Here is a 24,543-nt window from a genome sequence, read left to right as displayed (position 1 = left end):
TCTAGCGTTGCATTTTCTTGACCTTTTTCCTTGCCTACCTAACCCTGACTTTCTGCCTCAGGTGACACCCAAGATGAACATGGTATAGGGATTTTGGAACTTTACCTATAAAGATGAGCTTATGCTTTTGCTGCATATGAAAATAAGTTTTCACAATGGGCCAGTAAAAAACTACCAAGTTTTTTACAAAAGATTGCTTTTGGAAGTTCGTATATAAACTGTACAAAGTCTACACACAAACACACACACACACACACACACACACACACACACACACTATTCTAGTTGTTGTTGCTTTTAAGACGACTTTTAGCTACAACCCACCCCTTTGCTGGTATTACAGTTTCGTCCATTGATCTTTGCTCTTTTCGTTGGTGGGGGGAGTTGGGTGCACCATTGTGATACCTGAGGAGAGCTGCATCTGGATATTTGTTCCTTTGCAGAGTGAGTGAGCGAGAGGCTGCTCTGGAAGAAACCCACAGATTACTGCAACAGTTCCCCCTGGACCTGGAGAAGTTCCTTGCCTGGCTTACAGAAGCTGAAACAACTGCCAACGTCCTGCAGGATGCCACCCATAAGGAAAGGCTCCTAGAAGATTCCAAGGGAGTAAGAGAGCTGATGAAACAATGGCAAGTAAGTGAAGCTTTTCTACTTTGCTCTCTTGTGAATCCTGATGAACAATTCACGTGTCTATCCTCATAACTGATATGCTGGGGACAAAGTAAAGTGCTTCTTTTCTATGGCCTGATATGGTGCAGCGTGTGGGCAAGAGGGGAAGAGTCGGAAGGAGAAGTAAAAGGCATTTAGTATTTCATTTGATGCCCCAGTCTTCGAAATGATACGTGTTTTTGACCAGGGAAACCTTGCCCATAAAACCAGAGCTTTGGCCAAGGAGAAACTTTGCTCTAAGAAATAAATTAGGAAGTGGTTTATTAAATGGAAGAAGTTGCCATTTTGGAGTGTTTATTTAATATTTTACAGGGAAAGCATCTGTATGAATTGTCTGTTTTATTTAGCGTTGCTAACTGAATCAGTTTCCCTTCATTACTTTCAAATACATTTTGAAATGTTAATCTGGCATTTTGTAGCTTTCTTCCCAACACTTTCTGTAAAAAGAAAAAGGAGATGGCTAAATTTGTCATAGTTAACGATCATACAATATTCAGACAATTGTTTTTCCTGGAAACAAAAATTATTCCTATAAAGTTTCATATGCATAAACAGTGAAAACAGAAGTTTAGGGCAGTTTTGTTTAAATGATGTCTTGGTTCAAGGAGGCCCTTTAGTTTATTCTCAGTGCCTGATATAATTTTATGAACTATTATGGAGTTTTGTTAGGTATAGTTGAGTTTTCTGACTTGACACAGGAACTTTACTAATATCTCAAATCAACTTTAGAGTATCAAAATAATATGATCAAGCTTTTGGACTTCTTTTTTCTATATATTTAAATTACAATAAGAAAAGGTGATGGTGTATACTAGGTTGAAAAATACTTCTACAATCTGACCATAATAAGCAATGTTTCTTCTCCTCATCCTTTCCTTGTTTCCGTTCTCCTCCTTTTTTTTTCTGTTTTCAAAGTATACTTTATTCCACAATATGTGTGGAGTTAGATTCATTATTGGAAGTAGCTCATTTAGAGCAATACCTGCTTTTATCTTTGTAGATATGTCCCATGGCTCAAGAGTGTAAAAACTATGCAAAGTTAAACTTTTTGGTCACTCTTAGATGAATGGGTAGAAAATGTTCTGCTGTAACTTATTTAACTTACAATATTTCATAAATAAAATTGCATTTCTCCTTTTAAGTACCTATGAAGCCACCTAGAATTTTAATAAATATGTGGGCTCACATATTCTCAGAAGCTGTGGTAGATAAATAATAAAACCTTAAGTCAATTTTTTAGCAGACTACTTTGAAAAGGAAGAATAATCCAAGAGAGAATTTTATAATAAGGATTTAATTAAACATCCCTTTAATTAGTGAACAAGTCTGATTGAGGGCCAAGATACATCCATGTATCTCCTATATGTTATCTGCATTACTATACAGTGAAAAGTCTGAGAACCTGCAAGATTCCGAATGATTAAAGAAAAAGATTGCCATGTTTTTAAACTATATTTCCTATGGGAGAATGGAGAATAAACTTCATTTTGTGTTTGGATCTCTAATCTCCCTTTCAAAAACAGTTGAAAGTTATGCAGAGGACACTTTTTTTTTTTCCCAGAGGACACTTTCTTAGTTTATGCTATAGTACTTGTAAGAAATATTTATTATTAAAAGCCATATAAAGCTCCCCTAGAGTTCCTGAAAACCTTAGACATATAATTTCCCCCCCTTAACTACAATAGGACTAGCTGAGATCTCAATACTATTTTAAAACAGAGACAATTTTCTCATTCCCTCCATGTTAATACTGGGCTTTCTATAAATTCCAGTTGCCTGAGGTTGAAACTACATTTTATGGGTAGAAATGACATTTATAGCCAGCTCTGATTTTTAGTTAGATGACTGGATAATGGTCTTTTGATGAAAGATTTGGAGATGTCATGGAAAATATTCGAAACTACTGAAACTATTGATTATTGTTGTTAATGGCACATTTCAAGTGATAGATTCGAATTAAGGTACTGGGGTTTAAAAGCAACAAATGGAAATGCCAAGCTTGAAAGTAAATATAACCACATATCTTCAGAGATTACATGCAATTTCAGTATTTCAGCTAAATGGAACTTTCTGCTTTTTTTTCCCCTCTGAAGATATTTTTTTTTAATTTTGAACGAAAGGAACTTTCTATAATATGTGTGAAGGAAAAAAGTGTAATGATAGGCCTTTTCACTTTGTTCGAAGAAGCTGGTAGCATTATGTTCATTGTTTGATTCATGCTGTAGAGTGAAAATAATTCTTACATATTAAAAAAGGAAACTCCAAATGCCTAGCCAGAGCATCAGCTCTCCCAGCAGATTCCAATACATCTGTCCTCCCAAAAGCATTGATGTTTTGCTTCATACAAATGCTGCTGAATGGATATGGGCTGGGGGGGAGGTTGTGTGTGAAAACCTTCGAAAATATGTTTTTGCTCTATGACTGTCAATCAATTCTTCTATATATATGGAGACCCCCCCAGCTCTTGCTAGAATGAGTATCACTGTTATTTACAATCCGCTTCATAGGATATTTAATTCTCTCAGCAATAATCACAATTCATGGGTTCTATAAGAATACATGTTTTATGAAGCATATGCTTCCTGAATGGAATGAATTTGAGTAATTTCACTCTAAAAGCCATTAAGATTCCTTCCTCATATTAGAAAAAAATGCTTATTTAGTTTTCTTACAAAAAGCAAGGACATTACAGTTGTCTTTACACTTCAGGATGAGGAGATTTTTCTTATAAATAGTGTTATTTCTGACAGTCTAACTGGAATTTTAAAGCCATTTTTTTTATAGAATATCATATAGAGCCCTGCGAGGTGACAGTCTGAGAATTTTTACATTGCAAATTTATCTTTAAAATGAAGAACTATATTCATAGTTGAATCAGATACTTCCTGTGTCCAAAACATTTCTGCTTTGGGCCCCAGAGAATTAAGATATCCTGAATTCCAAGTTCTAACATAAAACCGTGGGTAACTAACTAAAAATGAGAAGACTCTGTATCTTTGCTAATATTCCATAAGAATTCTGCCAATCTTAACTGATTGGCTAAGCACCCCTAAGAGATCATTGTAATACCAGCTTATAAAGAAGGTGTGTGGTTGTGGGTACGTGGTGGAGAGAGGTGGTCATAAAGGTGTAATTAAGGGGCACCTGGGTGGCTCAGTGGGTTAAAGCCTCTGCCTTCAGCTCAGGTCATGGTCCCGGCATCCTGGGATCGAGCCCCACATCGGGCTCTCTGTTCAGTGGGGAGTCTGCTTCCCTTCCTCTCTCTCTCCCTGCCTCTCTGCCTACTTGTGATCTCTGTCTGTCAAATAAATAAATATTTTTTTAAAAAGGTGTAATTAAGATCTTTTTCTCAGCAAGAGAAACTATGAGCAATTAATATTTGGGATTCCTTCCTCTGTGATCTGGATCTTGTCTCAGGCCAGAGCTCTAAACTCAGTTTCTTCTCTAAGCTCATGCATTTCACCTGTATCTCCTTCCCCACCCCCATCATAAAAATTCTCTTCTATTAAAGAAAATATTTCCAGAGAGACTAGTTTGATAAACTTTGAATTGTACATCAGCATGCACCTCTAAATTGATTAAGAAAGCTTAGATTTCTAGTACATTATTGAAATTGGAAAACTATAGATGTGGGACAAAGGATATCCAATGTATGTATATTTGTTGTCCTTGAGGAAGAAAGAAATAAGAAATAAAAAATAAAGCAAATAACATTTAAAAAAAGAAATTGAGGAAGTAGCTTCTTTAGTGTTTCTCACAAAAAAAGTCTTGGCTTGCTGGTTAATTCCAAAGGAAGAAGGAAGAATACAATCTTAGTAACACAATTAGTATTCTGAATAAATTGGATTGTCATCTTTCTTGGGACATCTAAGAATAGAGAGGTAATCTGAGGATCCCTAATTCTAAGAAAAGGAAACCCTTTGTGTATTCCTTTCTGTTGCTATAATTTGAACTGAATTTTATACACATTTTTAATCTTTCTACTTTGGTTTTTCAAAAATATGAAAGTTAATCATGATATTTTTCTTTTGCCTGGTGGTGCTGCCTACTGTTTTGGATATGTAAAACTTTTATTTATATATATATATATATATATATATATATATATATATATATATATAAAATTTCCTTAAGAACTTTGACTATACCATGAAATCTGTTGTAAACACCTGTTAACTGCCTAGTGTGCCATTAGGACTGGCACAAACATGATTACAGAGATGTTTTTTAAACACAGTTCAGACAAAGTATTAGATTGTGTAATCAATTTAATGAGCATCAATCCACAATTTTTATTTTTTCTTTTATTTAATTTTTTAAACCAAAAACTCCCAGTTCATCCATTTCTCCACCCCCCTCCCCGCCTCTTGCAACCACCAATCTGTTCTCTGCATCTGTGAGCTAATTTTGTTTTGTTTTGTTTTTTAGATTTCACGTAAAAGAGAGATCATATAGTATTTGTCTTTTTCTATCTGATTTATTTTACTTAGCATCACAATTTTTAAATAGCAAGGAATGAAATTAGCAGAATAGAATAGGAAATGACAGACTCCACCGCTCTTAAGGAAGGATCTGGGTTTTTTTGTGAAACTTTGGTTTCAGCTCTGTATGTGTGTGAGGGAGAGGAGGGGAGAGAGAGAATGAGAATGTGCATACTGGATATATTCAAAAGCCTCTATAGTAGAATATGACATCTGCCTTTGGAATGCTTATATTCCAGAGGTGAAAATACATATGCTAAGGCAAATTATAGTAGTATGATGAGTGTTAGAGGGCTAGACGGGGTCTAGTGAAAACAGATGATTATGCTCAAGCCTTCCAAAGAGGCCAGGAAACTCACTAGAACAGTGTTTTCCCATCTACCTAATATATTGGAGGAGCTTTTTAAAAAAAGACTTATTTATTCATTTCAGGGGGGAGGGGCAATAGGAGAGGGAGAGAGAGAGAAAGAATCTCTAGCAGACTCCCCACTGAGTGTGGAGCCCAATCCTAAGACTCTGAGTGTGGAGTCTCAGTCCTAAGACTCTGAGAACATGACCTGAGCCAAAATCAAGAGTCAGATGCTTAACGAACTGAGCCACCCAAGTGCCTGAGGAGGAGCTTTTAAAAATGCTAATTCCTTGGTTCCAACCTGTAGAGATTCACATGGGATTGATGTCCTGCCCATGATTCTGATGTCTAGACAATGTTGAGAACCTCTGCTCAGAGAACATTAGAAGAACGGATTAGGGCTTAGCTAGGTATACAGAGTAGAAAAGAAAGTTTTTGGCAAAGGCAATAGCATGTTCAAAGTCCTGAGCATTGTGGGAGTTTGAAAATCTGAAGGTACTTCTGTGTGGCTGGAGTATCGTTGTTATAAGAAGTGAGATCAGAAATGTCAGCTGGGGCTAAATTATGTAGAAAAACATCAGGATATAGTAAATAGTGTATGGACCTTGTAGGCAGGAAGACCACTTATTCTCCTACTTGTTGCCTAACCTCTAAGTCTAAATCATTTTTCTCTACTGTGAGTATAACATTCACAGGATTTGTGAGGATTAAATAATAGGATACTGTAAAATTCCCTCTTGAGGGGCAGAGTTTTGAACTCAGAGGGCTCAATATGCATAAGCTGTCTTTCTATCCGTTTGGCCACTTACCTTTAAGAGCTGGGACTTTATCTGTAGTCTCTGGGAAGTCACTGTATAGTTTTAAGCAAGGAAATAGATTAACCAGAGTTATACTTTTGAAAGATCACTTTCGTTGTTGAGAGGAGAATGTATTGAAAGGATATAAAACCTGTCTAGAAACCATAGTTGGAAACTTTTTCTGTACTGTTCCAGTGCGAAATAATAATTAAGGTGCTGAGGTTGAACAAATGAAACCAATGTAGGAGCTATTTGGAGGTGAAAGTCAACAGCATCATGTATGTTATGGGACGCAGAGGTGAGGGAACATCCTGAGGTATGATGAGGAGTCACTGACTGCTTACCACTTGGTGTGACTGAGTGCCTTCATGGAGTTGTAGAAATCAAGAGGGCAGCCAGTTGTGGACAGGGAAGTCAAGAATGTGGTCAGTTTTGAGGAGTTTGTGCATCATGAAGTTGAAATTCTCACCTCCTTTAAACAATTGTGAATGTGGATCTAAAATTCGGAGGAGATACAGGTTCTAGGTCAAAAATACAAACTTGAAGGACATTAACATGACAGCCGGAGAAATACGTGATTTTACACATGAATCATGACTTGGTTTTCTCCACAGTCCATTCAGAAATACACATAGAGGTCATCAAAATACCACTTACTCCAGCACAGAATTAGTATTAAGTGATGCCATTTTCTATGTTATTCAAAGGGGCATAGCTATGGGGATGCTTTTAATGGTTTAACCTTGAGAAAAGGCAAAGCAGTAGCAAAGCTGTAGTGTAAAACTCCTACCTTGGAAAAAGTAAAAGTAATTTGAGTAATGAATCCAAGAACTTGAAAAACTTCCCAATGAAGACAGTTTGTTTCTTCTCTTACACAAACATGGCAGATTTTATGTTTTCTTTTTATTCTCATGTAGCTACTATAAAAAGGTCATATGCTTCCACAGTACTATGAATTGCAGTACTCACGAATAGATTCAGGAACCCCATGCTTGTCATCTGTCATCTTACCACATTCAGAACTTTCTCGTGTTCTAGGTTTAGACCCTCAAATTCCTATAGATCACAGAGATAATCCAAAAAGAAACAGCGAAATAATTCAAAGTTTAGAAGAAGGAGTCAATGAAGACAAATGTTCAAGACTGGTGTTTTATCTCCTATAGAAAGGAAGACTAACTATAGAAAATAAGAATTCATCTTAGGCCAATGACGGAAACATAATCAGTTTAATGCAATATGAGTATAGTCACTTGGTTATAGGGGTTATGTTACCACAGTCTCTTATGTATGTTAACATGTTAATTGAACATGTTGAAAACTTTAGAACCTATTGTTCTGGATATTGCCATTAAAATTACCTGTTATCTAGACTGATACAAGGAAAGCATTAAATTGAATAACTTTGTAATTCAGTTCCAGGATGCTATAATTTTAGATATACAAACTAAAAGGAAGGCCCACGTAGGAAAGAGGACACTGTGAATACTGAAAAGTCAATTTTGATAGCCCCTAATAACCATTGTCTTTTATTCCTCACAGAGCTTTTGTGAGGATCTTATAAGGTAATAAATATAAAAGCACTTTGAGAAAGCTTTCCTCAAGTGAAAGATCCTTATTAATGATATGAATTACCATTAGACAAAAGTCCAACTGAATATATAAAACTAATAATATACTCTTTAAAATCAATGGATCAAAGTTATATTAATTAATGAGAATAATGATTGCTAAATTTTTCATTTTTTATAACTGATGAAGCACTTTTACTTTCATTTTCTGATATTCTCCCAGAAAACCTCTGGTATTGGTACTCTTATTATTTTTATTTTCGGTTGAGGAGGGTAAAATTAAAGACCTTATAGTAATGTAGCTATTGCTCCTTCCTTGAAAATTAACATACGTGAGTTTCATCATACCAGATTGGGGGGAAATAATTAAAAATAAGAGCCTGTGAAGTAAATGTTTAGTTTTCTGAGATGAATAACACAATGTACTCATCCAATTATTAGGATAGATAATGATAATAACTCACTTTTTTAAAATAAATAGTACTCTGTGCTAGGCAATGTATTGGGTGCATTGCTTGCATGATGTACTATCATCTTACCCTTCTTACGGATGAAAAAAAATCGAAGCTTTGAGAGGTTGGGTAACTTCTGCCAAGGTCACACCACTATATACAGAGAATTCAGTTCTTTGAACCTAAATTTGACCTTCTGACCTTCAACTCGCCTTACTCCTCTTCTCATTCCTCTAAACTGATTTGGTCTTCCAGGCAAAGACACAATATAACAACAAGTAAGTCAAAGAATTCACCTAATAGGAATTTGTGGACTAATGGAAACATTCCTACTTCCTAAATATCCAACTTCCCTTTACCTTTTTCAGTCTAGTTTTGACATTGACCTCTCAACTGAAAAACTTCTCTATGAAACCACTGTAACTCCCAGATGCAAAGGCTTTCACCAAGTCTTTCCTGCCCTAGAAATCTCTGCATCACTTGTGATTATTGCCCTCCACAGTTTTCGGGGGAATGTCTTGCCTTTTGACTTGCTGGCGTTTTGTGTTCTACTAATTTTCTCCTACCTCTCTACTCATTCTTCTTTCTTTACCTGAGGACCAGTTATGGGCTGTCTTCTGCATTCATTAATCTCATTCTCTTCATTCGATGGTCAGTAGTTATTAAGTGTCTCTCATGTTGTAGGTATTAGACTAGCAACTGTGCTTCGCCCTCCTTTAATCCAATGATTTGAAGATTTTTTTTATCTCTTTCCTGTATCAGTCCCATATTTCTTACTGTATGTGGGGTGTTTCTTACTCAAATGTATCACAGACATCATAAACTCAATGTGACCCAAACGGGCCATAGCTTGGATATTGGGTCTTCACCTCCTGTCCCGCCATTCATCACACCACCATCTTTTCTGTCAGATTTTAAACCAAATAGACCTTCATACATCTCTTCACTTGTTGCCCAACTTTCTAGTTCATTTTCTAGATAATTTTATGCACCCCCAAATCCTTTGTACCCAATGCTTTCTCTCCAGTTTCTTAACCGTTACTCAAATTCATGCGCCTAGGATTGATCATGGCTCTCCATTCCTTTCTGCCATCTGCGTGAGTACAGGCCAGCTTGCAGATTGCCATTTCAAAGGAAGCTTCCTAAAGCATATCTTGGATTATATGTAGATTAGAAATTCCGTAAAGGAGGGATTTTATCTACCTTATTCCCTTGTAGATTCCCATTGCCCAAGACAATGCCCAGCACATGATAGGTGCTCAATAAATATTTGTTAAATGAAAGAATACATGGTTCTTCTGTTCAAACACCTTTTATCACTTCTCAAACACTTCAGAATATTCTGCACATGCCTTCACCTCGCCCTCCAGAATGGGCTCCCAATCTTAATTTCTAATCTTATTTATTTTCTTCTCCATGTACCCTCAACTCCTACTAAAATGCACAGCTAGCTAGACTCCTTTGCTTCTTTTGATGACCTTGTTTCTTGCCTTGGGATTCCTTTTCCTCATCTCAGTCTACCCTGATACTACCTACTTGTCAAAGAAAGCCATATTGAAACCCTCCCTTCTATTAGGCCCCCAGGTGGAAGACATCTTGCCCCCCTTTCCATTTCCACAGGTATTTCTCTCACTTTATTTTTTTAGTCCAATTTTATTTATTTTTATTATGTTCAGTTAGCCACTGTATAGTACATATTTAGTTTTTGATGTAGTGTTCAATGATTCATTAGTTAAGTATAATACCCAATGTTCATCGTAGTATGTGCCTTCCTTAATACCCATCACGCTGTTACCCCCTCTCCCCACCCTCCTCTGAAACCCCCAGATTGTTTCCCAGGGTCCATACTCACTTTCAATGAAGTTTAGTGCTTTCTATATTGTATCTGAGAGGCTGGAGAGGATAGTTCTTAATAGTGTGGGCTTTAAAGCCTGACTGCCTGGGTTTAAATTGTGATTCTGATACTCACTGACTGTGGACACATTTCTTAATTGCCCTCAGTTTATACAGCTGTAAATCAGGGGTAATGATAATGTCTGCCTCATCAGGTTGTTATGAGAGTGATGCAAATCAATATATGTGAAGTGCATTAAACAGTATTTACCATATAAGAAACCAGTTAAACATAGCTAGCAGTATTACATAATTACTATTATCAGGTTCTACAGATATGTATACACCTGTTAATACTAATAACCCTATATAGAGAGATGCCTTGTATATACAAATATATTTTATAAATAAATTCTTATATTGCTTATTTCACTATAGACTCTTTATGGACACAATTCTTCATTTGATTTGAGTGAGAAACTACTTAATAAGAATGAATGAATGCATGAATGAAACTGTCTGAAATATTGGCACATAAGTATTGGAACTCTGATTTTTAAAAAACAAAAAGCCTTATCTTGTCTAACCAAGAACAGATTAATAATCTTCGATAGATTTTAGTTCTTAAATGTCAATATTGACAAATTTGAAAAACTAAATTTTTCAAGTAGAAGCAAACCTTAACACCCTCATTCTTGAAGATAAACATACTACACTGAAAATTTTAAAAAGGTAGTTTATCTTTCTTAATGCCCTCCTTGAAGGAAAAATATTTATTAGCTTACATGCCCTTCTCTTTCAACCAGATACCAGGTATTAAGATTCTCTAAAACACACTTTAGTAAAAGCAGTTTGTTTTTTCCAGTCTGACAACATTGGGAGACTCATCAATGGCTTATAGCTATGCTAATAAAATTAATAAAGTTGTTTTTTTCTATTTCTGTCAAAGACTTTTTATTTGTTCTTTTGGGAGAGACAGAGAGAGCGAGCAAGAGAGCAGCAGGGGGAAGGGGCAGAGAGAGAAGGAGAGGAAGACTCTCCGCTGAGCAGGGAGCCCAATGCAGGGCTCAATCCCAGGGCCCTGACTGAGATCATGACCTGAGCTGAAGGCAGTCACTTAACCAGCTGAGCCACCCAGGAAGCCCCGATATAGTTTTTTTTTTTTTTTTAAGATTTTATTTATTTATTTGACAGACAAGTAGGCAGAGAGGCAGGCAGAGACAGAAAGAGGAGGAAGCAGGCTCCCTGCTGAGCAGAGAGCCCAATGCAGGGCTCGATCCCAGGACCCTGGGATCATGACCTGACCCTGGGATCATGACCTGAGCTGAAGGCAGAGGCTTTAACCCACTGAGCCACCCAAGCGCCCCCCCCCAATATAGTTGTTTTAAACGTAACCTATGAAGCAGTAGCACTGAAGACAATAAGAAGTCTGGGACTCTTCATTTCACTTTCTTTGATCTCTGCCAGAGCTTTATGTCATTTCAGGCCTTCTCCAAACAAGAACAGAAAGGGTCCAGCAAAGTTTGAGCTCAAAAAAGTCAAAGAATATCATGTCACTTTCTCCTCCTCCCTTCCTGCAACCTTGAAGGATCTATTTTTGAGGGCTAGTGGTTGTTCAGAGGAGAACTTCTAGGCAAAAAAAAAAAAAAAAGATACTCCTTTATGTGGTGGGTAGCAGTGCACCCACTTCCAGTCAGGAAATTCTAAAAGTATGAATTGGGGGGATCAAATAAGAGGATGTTCAATCTTGTATTTACAAATTATTTTTGAAACGAACTTTCTTGGTGTCTCTTGTGCCTTTCATAATTCTGATAATAAAACATTTCAGGTATTAGTTAAAGATGAATAGTATTCAAAATAATTTCGGTAATCACCATTTGATTTTCATTCTGCATGAGGTCTATTTGCAGTTTACATGGTTTTCTAAATTACATTAAAATAAAATGTCAAAAAGTTCACATCTTTTTTCATTTTTAACGGCATCAATCTTTGAAGAAAGGTTATTGAGCAAAGGTCTATGCATAAATCAGCCATTCCCCATAGAGGTAAAAGAAGCCATTACACCTGGTTATGAAAGAGAGTTTCATGAATGCGAGAGAAATAAATCATTCCCCACTGGAGATCATATTAGTCGAGATGGAAGAATGTCTATTTCCTGATAGTGAGAAAGCCACAAATTACTTTTGTTTGCTCCTGCATCTGTGGTTGTCCTTGAGGGTTCTATTAATAAGTTGACTCTTCAATATTATTATTATGGTGATGATGATGATGATGATGATGATGACTTAGCAATGATCTGAGTCTTTATAAATGTTATCTTTAAATTCTCTCCAGATTTTACTTTCTCCTCTCTAATTTCTATTCACCTCCACCACATTTTACAAAATATTATTCTTTGGGAGTTAGAGACAAAGGACTTCTCTGCAGAAAGCAGCACATCCCCTCCTCTCTGGAGCTGACCACATTACACTTCTATCCTTTGCTCTCAATTCAACAATTCAATATTGGATTCAATTCAAGGCTGTAGCCCCAAATAGAATGAGACCTGGATATTTATGAACTGCTTAACCAGGCATTCTTCCCAATGATTTACTCCATAAATTCTATTTTTAGTTTTTACAGTAGTTTCACAAATGGTTGGAAAACTGTTGTACATTGTGGTTTTAATACCTGGAATGAGTATAGATAGCATTTTTACTGGCTGTGGGAAAGTGTCGACATTTTCTGTTTGGTGGTAGAAACCAATGGTCATTATTTGGATGCAACCACTGAACGGGTTAGACAACTCTAAATTCATTTCCTACCCATGACCTAAAAGAAATATTTAATTCATGCAAGGTATACAGACAGGAGAAGCATACTTTTTGAGTGGATTCCCAAACATGACTTCTAAGGTCAGCCATTGAGAGGTAGATCTGCCACAAATCAGCAAAGATGTTTGAGAATCCAAAGGTTGGTAAGAGCTGTACTTGACCCCAAAGAGGACTTGATACCAGAGGGACCACCAGCAGGACAACAGAGAGATCTAACCAAGGAGTTAAGGGATATAGTTCAGGTGAGTGAAGACTCCATTGGTCTCCCAGAGGAGTGGGACCTCCTGCATACCTTCTGGGAGGACCAGGGGAGTTATTTTGGTGACCCTTTACTCCATGACAAATCAGCCCCAAATTCAAGAGCTTAATACAGTTTTGCACTTTTTGTGAGACACTCTAGAGTTGAAGAGAGGTCAGTGGGGAGAGCTTGTCTCTGCTTCTCATGATGTCAGCTGGGTCAGCCTGACCGGCTGCTGGAGGACCTGCTTCCAAGGGGGCTCACTCACATGCCTGGCAAATGGGTGCTGACTGTCATTTCCTCTTCATGTGGGTCTCTCCAGGGGGCAGTTTGGACTTTTTCACAGAATAATCAATGGGTTCCCAGAGCAGCCATCCCAGGGACAAGAAGCTGAAGCTGCTGGTGTCTTAAGGCCTGGGCCAAAACCTAGCATAGCTTTGCATCTGTCATATTCTTTTTTTTTTTTTTTTTTTTTTTTTTTTGAGAGAGAGAAAGAGAGAGAGTGGCTTTGCAGAGGGAGAGAGAGAATCTTAAGCAGACTCAATGCCTAGCACAGAGCCTGATGTGGGGCATTTTGCCACCCTGAGATCTTGACTTGAGCTGAAATCAAGAGTTGGACGCTTAACCGACTGAGCCACCCAGGTGCCCCCTCCCCCCGCCCCTGGCTGTCATGCTCTTTTGGTCAAGCCAGCAAAGAGGCCAGATTTAAGGAGTTGGGACATGAACTCTACTTTTCCATGGGAAAGCATTAGAAAGTTTTGGGGCCATATTAAAAGGTTGCCACAAAAATCTTCTTATAAAATATACAGAACTGAATATTCAGTAGTGAGTAGGCATTATCCAGGTCAAAGGAAGAGGTTCTCTTTGCCCAGAATTGCCTTTCTTCCTGTTCTACCTGGATAACAACTATTTCAAGCCTGGGTCAACCCATCTTCTCTGAGAAACATCATCTGGCCTTGCCCCAGGGTAAAAAATTAGATATATACTAGTGTACTGCTGTTTTTAAAAAATTAAGCTTTTTCCCCCTACAACAGAACATATATCAAATAACTTCCCTTCTTACTTAAAAGTTGTAAAATACTCATGGCAGTAACTATATAAAATAGAAGTAAATCTTAAGTGCAGTAAAGTCTTTTTCAAGTAGCAATGTAGCTGTGTACATTTTTACTTCCCTATTTGTTTTCTCTACTCTTTGTTCCAAGGTACATTAATCATATCAGGTCTCATGGACACCAGTGTGGACCAATTAATTTTCAGAATATATCTCTTAATAAGCTCGTCTGCATAGTTCTACTCGCTAATCTGAGCACAAGGTAGCCTTCGGGAAGTCTTGGTTTCTCTGTTTAATCCATCTCTCCTGCCGTTCTCTTAGTGCTTCTGCCTCTGTCTTTCTCGCTTCTCATTTCTTTTTGTTTTCAAGTGACTTTCAACTAGGCAGAAAATGCATTTCACATCTCTGTACCTGCCTCCAGGCTCTATCTATTTCACTCACTGAGGACTGCCCTTCCTGAATTCTTTCATTTAGCAGCCTCTGCCAATGCTGGACAAATGATAGGACCTTATTTCTTAAAGGACCAGAACATTGTCTGGAGCAAGCAGTTCAAAGGATTTAGCAAATCACAACATGAACTAATGTGGGTAAATCTTGAAGGCAGTTTGCTAAGTGAAATAAGCAGGCACACAAGGATTAAAATTATTTCATTCCATTTATGAGGTACCTGGAATAGTCAACTTCATAGAGACAGAAAGTCGAACAGTGGTTACCAGGGGCAGAGCAGGGGAGGGGGTGAGGGGATTTGGGGCTTATTATTTCATGGGTACACAGTTTCAGTTGGAAAAGATGAAAACATTCTGGAGACAGATGGTAGTGATGACTGTACAGCAATGTAAATGTACTTAATGCCACTGAATTACACATTTAAACATTGTTAAAACTGAATTTTATGTATGTTTTGTCACAATGAGAAAGGAAAAAAACCCATGACCTAACAGATTGTTGAGGGACTTTTTATGGAAATAATACATTATCAGAGAATGCAGTGTATCTTATTTTATAGGTCAAGGGATCTAAGTTCCGATCCTGACCAGTAACCTGTGTGATCTTGGGGAATCTAGAAGCGTTGGGGATCTAAGGTTTATCTGATGGAAAATGATAATGCTGGACAAGACAAATGTTTCCCCAAGTTCACATACAACGTGAACCATCTTTACTTGGAAAGTTTATTAAAAATGCAGCTGGCTCCCCAGGGCTGAGCCAGGGAATCTGCATATTTAAAGAGACCCCAGGTGGTTCTTGTGCCCATTTAAATTTGAGAACCACTGGACCAGATGCTTGCTTAAGGCCATTTCAGCTCTGAAGTTTGACAAATTTTGAATCTGTAGGGCAGATTCTCTGTGCTTATGCAGGAGAAGGAAATGAAGAAAAGACTAGACTTTCTGCTTGTGCTGGAGAATTTTTCATTTGATATCTTCATCTTCAATGCCTAGCCAGTCAGGAATAGTATTGTTTATTCCTCCCACTATTTTGGAGAGGCATGGGGAAAAAGATAAGCCAGATGGTACCAAAGAAGATTTACATTACCATTTTCTTTCTTTTTCCCTTTGCATATTATATAAAACTGCCCATGCCTCCATGTGAGCCATGATCATTAATTTAATATTATGATCTAATGGCTCATGATATTAAATTATAACTTAGTCCAACATGACAAAATTACAGTATTAGAAGGAAAGTTTATTTTCTCAGGTTGATTTCTATACCTTAAACCAGTTGTATTATTGGCTGAAATTTTTTTATAATTATGTCTCAGCCTTGCTTTAAGGAATCTTCTCTTTCACAGAAATGCATTTGTTAAACAAGACCTGGGTTATAATCAATTTCTCAAAAATACCATTGAGAAAAGGAAAAGGGGCTTTGCTTTGTTTTGGGATGCGTGTGTGTGTGCGTGCGTGTGTGTGTGTGTGTGTCTATTTACAGTCAAAATAGATTCTGTCTAGGACTCTATATAAGATAAACAGTGAAGGAGGGATACATGGCATGGCTCAGTCAGTTAAGCATCCACCTTTGGTTCCAGTCATGATCTCAAGGTCCTGGGATGAAGCCCCACATTGGGCTCCCTGTTCAGTAGAGAGTCTGCTTCTTCCTCTCTTTCTGTTCCTCTCCCTGACTCTCGTACTCTCTCTCTCTCTCAAATTAATTAATTAATTAATTAAATCTTTTAAAAAACTAAAGATAAACAATAAAGGAGAATAATCTGATAGTTGTTGCATACACTTGATGATGAATGAATTATCTATTCTTAGAAAGGCATAACCCCTTCAGTTATATTTTACTAGCCAATAAGTAAGAACCTAACCACATTTGTCTTGAATAAATAGTTTTACACGTATAACTTTATGTTTATTCTCCTTTTGCAAGTGGGCTCAAAAAATAAAGTTTGTCATTCTTGGTTAATTCAAGAAGAAAATTTTATTCTGAACAAGTTTTTGTTGTTTTACTTATTTGAGGTTTGTTCCTCAAATCTATTTTTTTTGCACATAAAATATTTAGTGTTATGAATGTGATTAAAATTAAAAGCAATTAATTGATTTAGGAGAAAGAGAGAGAACAAGCAAGAGAAATGTGCAAACCACACACTTTCCTCTTTTTATAAAATCTACCAAACCACAGGAAAAAGGCCCCGTAAAACAAAAGAAAAATAAATATGGTAGTAAGTTCTGCTGCTGCTTTCACCAAATGCAATACCAAGAAGTACGAGACAGGTTGTGGCAGAATTTAGGCTTAGTAAAATTCATGCAATTGACCTGCCATGTGAGAATCTCAAAATGAGTTTAGGTGGAGGTACAGCAGTTGAAATTCAATAACGTATGCAACAGTGATCACCCCAGAATTGCACATAGAAAGCAAATTAGTGCTCTAATGGAGAAGCCAAATTGAAATCCATTCTCTGAGCAGATTTTCAAACACATTCTTCTACTTTTCTGTTTATAAAAATGGAACACCACCAGGAAAACAAGAATTCATAAGACAAGATACAAACGAATTGGAATCCTAAGGGAAAAGATAGAATCCACACGTGCGTGCACACACAGTGATGAGAGACTAGCTTGCCCACGTGGTGTATGTGATTGAGAAGTCCCTTTGCTACAGGTCTTCTCGCAGGAAGTGACGAATTCTTACGATGTGAGATATTTTCTCTTAGATGGTATTGGAAAAGAAAATAAATTTACACAAAATCCTTACGGGCAGTGTTGTATTATTATTCCCGTATAATATATTCTCTTCAAAAGATAACTTCAGAGTTCAGACAGGACTTGTGACTCCAATTGCAAGCTCCACTCCCTGGACTAGAAATTGCATTGATCTGTCTGTAGTCAACAGAACACTGCTAGAGAATTGCTCCAAGTGAAAGATGTGTTTGAATTCTTTACACAAGAAACTAAAAAAAAAAAAAAAAAAAAAAAAGGAAGAAGAAGAAGAAGATTATTTACTTCTCAAATCTAGCAGGTTAATCACTGGTGAAATTAATAATAATAATACAGAGCAGTCATCAAGCACAGGAAAATGTATGGCAACATTTACACCCGAAGAAGTAAGTCAGAGATATAAATAAGTACACGGTATTCTTGTGTTCTGCGATATATTATCTGCTTGAAAGAAACTGTTCTCTAGTTTTAGTAGACTGCATGGTTCCTCTAGTTCTTCCTTCCACTCTGCAATCACATCCTTGATATTGCCTCCCCCCATGGAGTGTACCTCCCAACCCCTGGCCTTAGGGCTTAGCCATGTGATTTACTTAAGCAAACAATAGGTGAGCAGAAGTGACAGTGTGCTAGTTAGAAACCTGAGCCTTAAGAGACCTTGCATGTTCCTGTTTGTGCCTCTACGGCATGTATAAGAACATGCCCCATCCAGGCGGCCGATCTCAGAAAGAGGCTGAGAGACGTACAGCAGGGCTGCGCAAGCCACACGCATCCCTGAGGATGGATGATGGTGGTTTGAAACCATCTGCGCCATTCAGCATTATTGTGACAATAGCTCATTGAAACAGCAAATAAACTGTTGCTGTTCCTGGATGTCTGTTGAAAATTAATACCAGCCATCTTTGTGATGAAACTATAAAGCCTGTGTTTTAATTTTAATGGTTCACTGTTGAATATTAAATTTTTAAAAATTAGTTCTTCCCGGGGTGCCTGGGTGGCTCCATCTATGAAGCGTCTGCCTTCGGCCCGGGTCACAGTCCTGGAGTCCTGGGATCAAGCCCCACAAGGGGCTCCCTGCTCAGCAGGAAGTCTGCTTCTCCCTCTCCCTCTCCTCCTCCCCTCACTTGTTCCCTCTCTCTTTCCCTCACTCTCTCTCTCTCTCCCCCACTCTCTCAAATCAATAAATCAAATCTTTTTTAAAAAAATTAGATCTTCCCCCTCCAAGAAATTAGATCTTCCTTTATCTGGTGATGTCATTTTATTAAGCTTATACTTCATAGGTATACTGTTTATTTGTTTATTTATAAATAACACTGGTCATGGTTGGAAATACCAACTGTCTTGAGGGAATATGTAATAAGTTAAAAAAAAAAAACCTCCTTACATCAAAGTATTGCATAATAATATGTTTCATTTGAATACTTCATGCATTCCCAGGAGAGAGTGAGTGATATTTGGTTTTGCAAGAGAGATAAAAATAATGAACATTACCATCTGGTTTAACCATTGTGGTGATACGGAATCATAGCCGTGTTAATTGCCCTTGTGGTTTGTCTTCATGGAGATAATGATATGTGAAATTCCTTTCCAATTTGTTATACAATATTAGAAATACTTCTAAAATTGACATGGATTTATTATGTTACCATCTTGTTGGCATAAACATTAACACTAAACCCATAGATCTATTAAATGTTTAAAGGCCATAGTCTTCAAAACAAGAATATTATGAAAAGAGATTTTTGAAATAGTACTTTTTGCATGCCTTTTGAATAATGGGATTATTCGGTACTTCTTCATGTTTAGTTCCTGAATCTAAGTCATACTGTCTATTTAAAAATAGACGTCAGCTGAAGACAACCAGGCAATGGATTTGTCTTGACAACAATCTTTTTATATTTTCAGACTTCATTTATTATTAGACATGCCCGTTTTTGAAAATTGGTGTTTCTTTACCTTTCTGAATTTAGGGAAATGATACAAGAGGATAATGTTAATTTCCTCTGCCATTTTGGCCAAATCAAATTTGAGGCTTCCCAGAGATGTTGTTTAATCAATTCGAAGAGACATCTGAAAAGATTCCTGTTAATCTATCTTTAAAATGAATTAGTGGCATAAACTGTTGCTGGGTGACTTATGTACAATTGTAATTTTTAGTTATCCAGGAGAAGATGCAGTGCCTTTTAAAATGTCACAATAAGTGTGATTATTCAAAATTCTAAGTGACTGGTCCCCCGCGAGTCTTCCTGACGTCATTTTTCCTACGGGAATTTTGTTCCAGTATTTATAACAGCTGCAACCATAACTATTTCTGTCTTATTCCAGTCATAGGTATTACTATATTATTCACATACCTATACTGCGGTCTAAAGAACAAGCAGACTTCATATTCCAGGGGAAACATCAGAAAAAATGAAAGGAAGTTTGATGTGGATCTGTATATTCCACATTATCATTTGTGGGTTCTCAGAATTAGCTGAGTAATGCCTTACTTATAGAAAGAAGGTCAGCTGATATCTCTTGTTGCTCCCCGTTCCATGTCATGAGTGTTCTTCTTGTAGAAGAGAAGTAGAGAGTGGGAAGAAAATGAAATCTGTCAATACTGTGAATATATAAATAATAAAAGTGGCAGGGGGACTGATTAATTCTGAATCATCTTTATAAAATGACTGGAGTTGTGAAAATGCTCAGTCTGCACAGCTGATTGGGAGATGTATGCAATCTGTTAATCAGAATTCATTTGTGAATGCTCTCTTCCAGAGACGGATAGACCAGGGGTCTTAAAAACATTTTGGGCCCCTTGAAAAAGGAAGAAGACAGACCTGAGAGATTGTAATTTAAAACGGAAGATAGTGTTTTCCCACCTTACCCACAACTTTCAAGCAAATAATTGATACAAATAAGTCAAAATGCAGTTTAGTTTCACAGAATAGTTTCTGAAACTAGTATTTCAGAATACTTTCAATCAATATATATTTGTTATGTGGTGGGAAAATAGAAAGCTAAATTCTTGGATCACCAAGGAGAAAATTTAGTGAAAATAAGAGAAAGCTGGAGGTTTAGTTTGGTGATCCTGTGAAGAAAATATATTCACCGTTGGTCTTCTCATCTTAGGGAGTATATATATGATTTTATTTTCGTAACTAAAGCAACCGTGTTATGGTTTTATATAGATTTTAACAATACAAGTCCTCTGAGCTAACTCAATAATCATCAGTCTGCATTGTGTGGTATTTATTTTCTTGTGATTTATAACCAAAACTATGACAAATTTAATTAGTAAGATCAACTTACAAACCTGTGTCCTTCACAAAATTGTTTGTTTTATTTGAGAGTTCTTGATTTAAGTATTGTTATGTTCCTTAAACCACACTACATACTTTGGTGGTTTTTTTGTTTGTTTATTTAATTCATGGGATTTAAAACTTCGTTTTCTGAAGTTTTTTTCTTTTAAAACCACATCATCAACATCCATTCTTTGCTTCTCCATTCAGCTAGTAAAATGCCTAATCTATTTTTAAGGATTTGTTTCTTAACTTTGGTATAAAGTTAAGACTAATTTATGACATGTATTTTCTAAATAATATTAGGGTACATAAATTACCTATGCCTAGTATTACCATATTCATTGTTAACTTTAAGGTATCAAGTGATCCATTCAATGCGATATATTTTTGAATTATTCATTTAGAGTAGGAAATAGATATTTTCATATACTAGGCTATTAGGAAAGCCTAGCAAATGATTCTGCTTTTCAGTGTCAAAAAATATTACCCATCTATATCCAAAAACTTTAGTTTGAACTTAGTATTCTACTGTCTTTTTGTGTCTAGAAAAAAAATCTCTTCATAGAGATCAATTAAGATATGAATTTTCAAATGAAAATAAAATTGTAAATTAGGTATCTTTCTGTTACCGTTTATTTTGGGAGTCTAGTAATAGTTTCTCCTAGGTTATCGGTATTTCATGTTCTTTGAATTCAATGGGTATATTTAAGTTAAGATGGTAACATGAGCTCTAAAATCTCAAATTAATGTGAACAATGGGGAGTATATCACCACTTAAGTGGTTCTTAAGAAGACCATGCTTTACTGAAGGATTCTTACGAAGACTATGCTTCACTAGCAGAGCATGGTCAAAAAAAGAATCAAAGTCTGGTCAGCCAACCCTCTCCAAGGGTTACAAGCAGGTAGTCAGATTTAAACTTTTCCAAACCTGCGCAAAAGCCTTATGGCCCTTTGGATGAGGAGGGTACTCTTACCATTTCCTTGGTTTTGGCTGCCAAAATTTGTACTTTTACTCATTTCTGAATCAAACTTAATGAATACAGTCTAAACAAAGTATTTGTTCTGCTTTATTCTTTTGAGTAACCTTAATATTAATATATACCCAAAAGAACTTAAGCGATTATAAGAAGCAGTTTTAGTCTTCTCATATAAATGCCTCCCTCAGAAGCAACCTCTTGGAAGGTCCCTAAAATGAAACTCTTATTAATGACTATACATTAGCCCCACCTACAGCCACCAGAGTCTGACAGTTACCAGATTTGATGATGCCAAGTGGGCCTTCATTTCTCAACTCATTCTTTTTCCTATATGGTCTTTTTAATAGCATTTTTTACCACTAGTCAAAGTTACGAGTGGTGAACTCTTAAAGTGTTTAAACCTCAAAGAAAAAAATAAACCCATCAGAACTTTTTTTAACCTTTAATATTTAAAATTCATATATCCAATTGGTACTTAAAGAGAAAATATGCTGAGGAGCAGTTTGATTGTAACTGTATAGAATATACATCTTCTATCCCATTGAAACAATTCCCTAGACAAGGAGAAGAGTTCTTGCACTCCAGGCTTGGGTATAAATATGATGATAGGTGTCAATCATTTTGTTCTGTTTTGAACATTAATTATATATGCTCTTTTCTTGACCTTGGAACTACAGTATCCATAGATCCTAGAATTACAACACTGAAAGTGAAATTTTAGAAACCATTAAGTCACTTTATCAAATGAGGACAGTTAAGCCCGTGAGATACCCATTTTAAAACACATCATTCTACACCTTTACAATATCAAGTTGTCCAATCTAGGACTATGGTAGATCCCTTCATTTATTTAGATCTGCCTAAATGTCTCATAATGACATATTAGACTTGTATGTGTAGAGGCTTTGTGCATCTTTAGCATGATTTCTTTCCAGGCACTTAATATTTTTTTAGTACCTTCATTGAGGTAAAATTGACATACAATATATGATGCAATATTTAAGGTGCACAATTTGTTAAGTTTAGCATGTGCATACACCCTGAAACCATCACTACAATCAAGTTAATATTCATACCCATCACCTCACCCAAAACGTAATACAGTGTTTCAAGAATTTTGATGTTAAGAAATTACCTCCTGCATTCTTCACTTGGTCTCCTATACTCTTCCCATATTACTGCTAGGAAGCCGTCATTCCAATTCAGAGACTACATTAGAAGCAGAAGAAATAGTTGGGAGGCACATGGAATTGGAACTCCACCTGCAAAAACTTTAAAATTCTCCTCACATTAGTTATGGTGGCTGGAGGTGAATGGAGCTTTCACCTATTAGCTATAATCATAAGTAAGAAGGAATCTGTAGATGACAAAACAACAGAAGACAGCTAGTTTCACCATACTTTGGAAATGTAACTGATAGAAATGCCAGAAGGCAGCTTATCACTTCCTAGAGAAGAGGACTTATTCCATTTCTGTACGAGAAAGTTTATTTTGTTTTAAACTTGAGGTTGGCATTTTGGAGGTGTTCCAAAGACCACAGAATTCATATCCATTACCATACTGTAGCAGGCTTCTTTCAAATATTGCAATCTAGAACAATCTGCTTGAAAACCTGGAAATCCAACCTAGTGAGTTAAACTTGACTAATGTTTTGTGTTTTTCTTTCTAATCCTGGGCTTTGGCCAATCATTGGTATCTAATCTTGGTACCTGGCATGAATATGAACTTTATGAGAATTTGATAATTTTGAATCATTTGGTCATTTCTTCTTTTACTTGATGGATACCAATTCAGCAGAACTTTCTCAAGTTGTATTGCTTATAAGCCTCATTTTGATTTATAGTATATATCAGTTCATTTTGCTACATAATAAATAACCAAAAAATTTCTGTGGCTAATAACAACAGATACCTATTTAGTGATGGCTCTGTGATTTAGTGGGTTTTGGCAGATCTTGACTAGGCTTTGCTTGACTCTGCTTATCTCCAGGGCACTGATTTGGTGTGAGTCTTCTTGCTGAGTCTTCTTCCTATGTCTTCTTCTGAGACTCAGCCTGAAGGGCCAGCAGCTTCTCAGGACAATGACCAAACCAGAATCAACACATTTCAAGTCTCTGCTCTTTTAACACCCTCGCTTCCATTCCACTGGCCAAAGCATGACACCTGGCCAAGCCCAAAGTCAAGGGACAGAGAAACACTTTCCACGTACATGAAGTCATGGCGGGGGTGTGTATGTATAATTTGACTAAGGATGTGAAAGAATTGAAGCCAGTAGTTCAACCTGCTATATAGTCTGTTGGAGACAAGCTCAACAAGTTAGTCAAATAGAAGGCTGGTTAATATCTCTGGACCCTATAACCCCTAGAAAAGAAAGCAGGATCCCCCTTACTCTGCTTGAATTTCCTACCCAAATGTTTGAGTTATATTGAAGCCTGGAAACACCCATCAGGCAGGAATGAATGGTTCCTTCTTCAGGATGCAGCATGTGAAATATGCAGCATCTCATTAGTGTGGTAGCCAAACAGCCATTTTCTTCAATTTAGGAATATAAATATGGATGTGTTAATTTTCAATTAAGAGTTCTCAACTTATTATCTGCTTGGCAGTTCTTCTTTGTAACAGTCATTCCATCTTACTGTTAATGTTGGCTTTTGACCTAAATTTGAAAGGAAAACCCAAAATTCAAGGGCCATGATAGTAGTAATTTTTCCAACCTGTTTGTGTCTTGTTAAGAAAATAAAAATTATACAAGTGCTCTTTTTGGCCAATACAAGCATGTGAAGAAAATGACTTCCTTTGATGAACAGAAATGATAGAAGCTTCAAAAGTACCTTAAAAAAAAAAAAAAGCTAGGAAAACGGAGCCAGTGAGCACTAG

At 36.7% G+C, this 24,543-nt stretch overlaps 1 protein-coding gene across 2 annotated transcripts in view; it reads left to right on the top strand.

Annotated features, from left to right (window-relative positions):
- DMD (dystrophin) overlaps positions 1–24,543 on the top strand; it is a 2,068,501-nt gene that overhangs the window by 1,578,900 nt on the left and 465,058 nt on the right. For both annotated transcript variants that reach the window (XM_080795194.1, XM_080795193.1), the window contains exon 55: positions 444–633. In XM_080795194.1, the coding sequence (XP_080651320.1) occupies positions 444–633 (190 nt within the window). The remainder of the gene's footprint in view (positions 1–443; positions 634–24,543) is intronic.

The sequence above is a fragment of the Martes martes genome, assembly GCF_963455335.1.
Source record: "Martes martes genome assembly, chromosome: X".
NCBI classification, from domain to species: domain Eukaryota; kingdom Metazoa; phylum Chordata; class Mammalia; order Carnivora; family Mustelidae; genus Martes; species Martes martes.
Note: the sequence above shows the minus strand (reverse complement) of the source record. Positions and strands in the feature narration are given on the sequence as shown.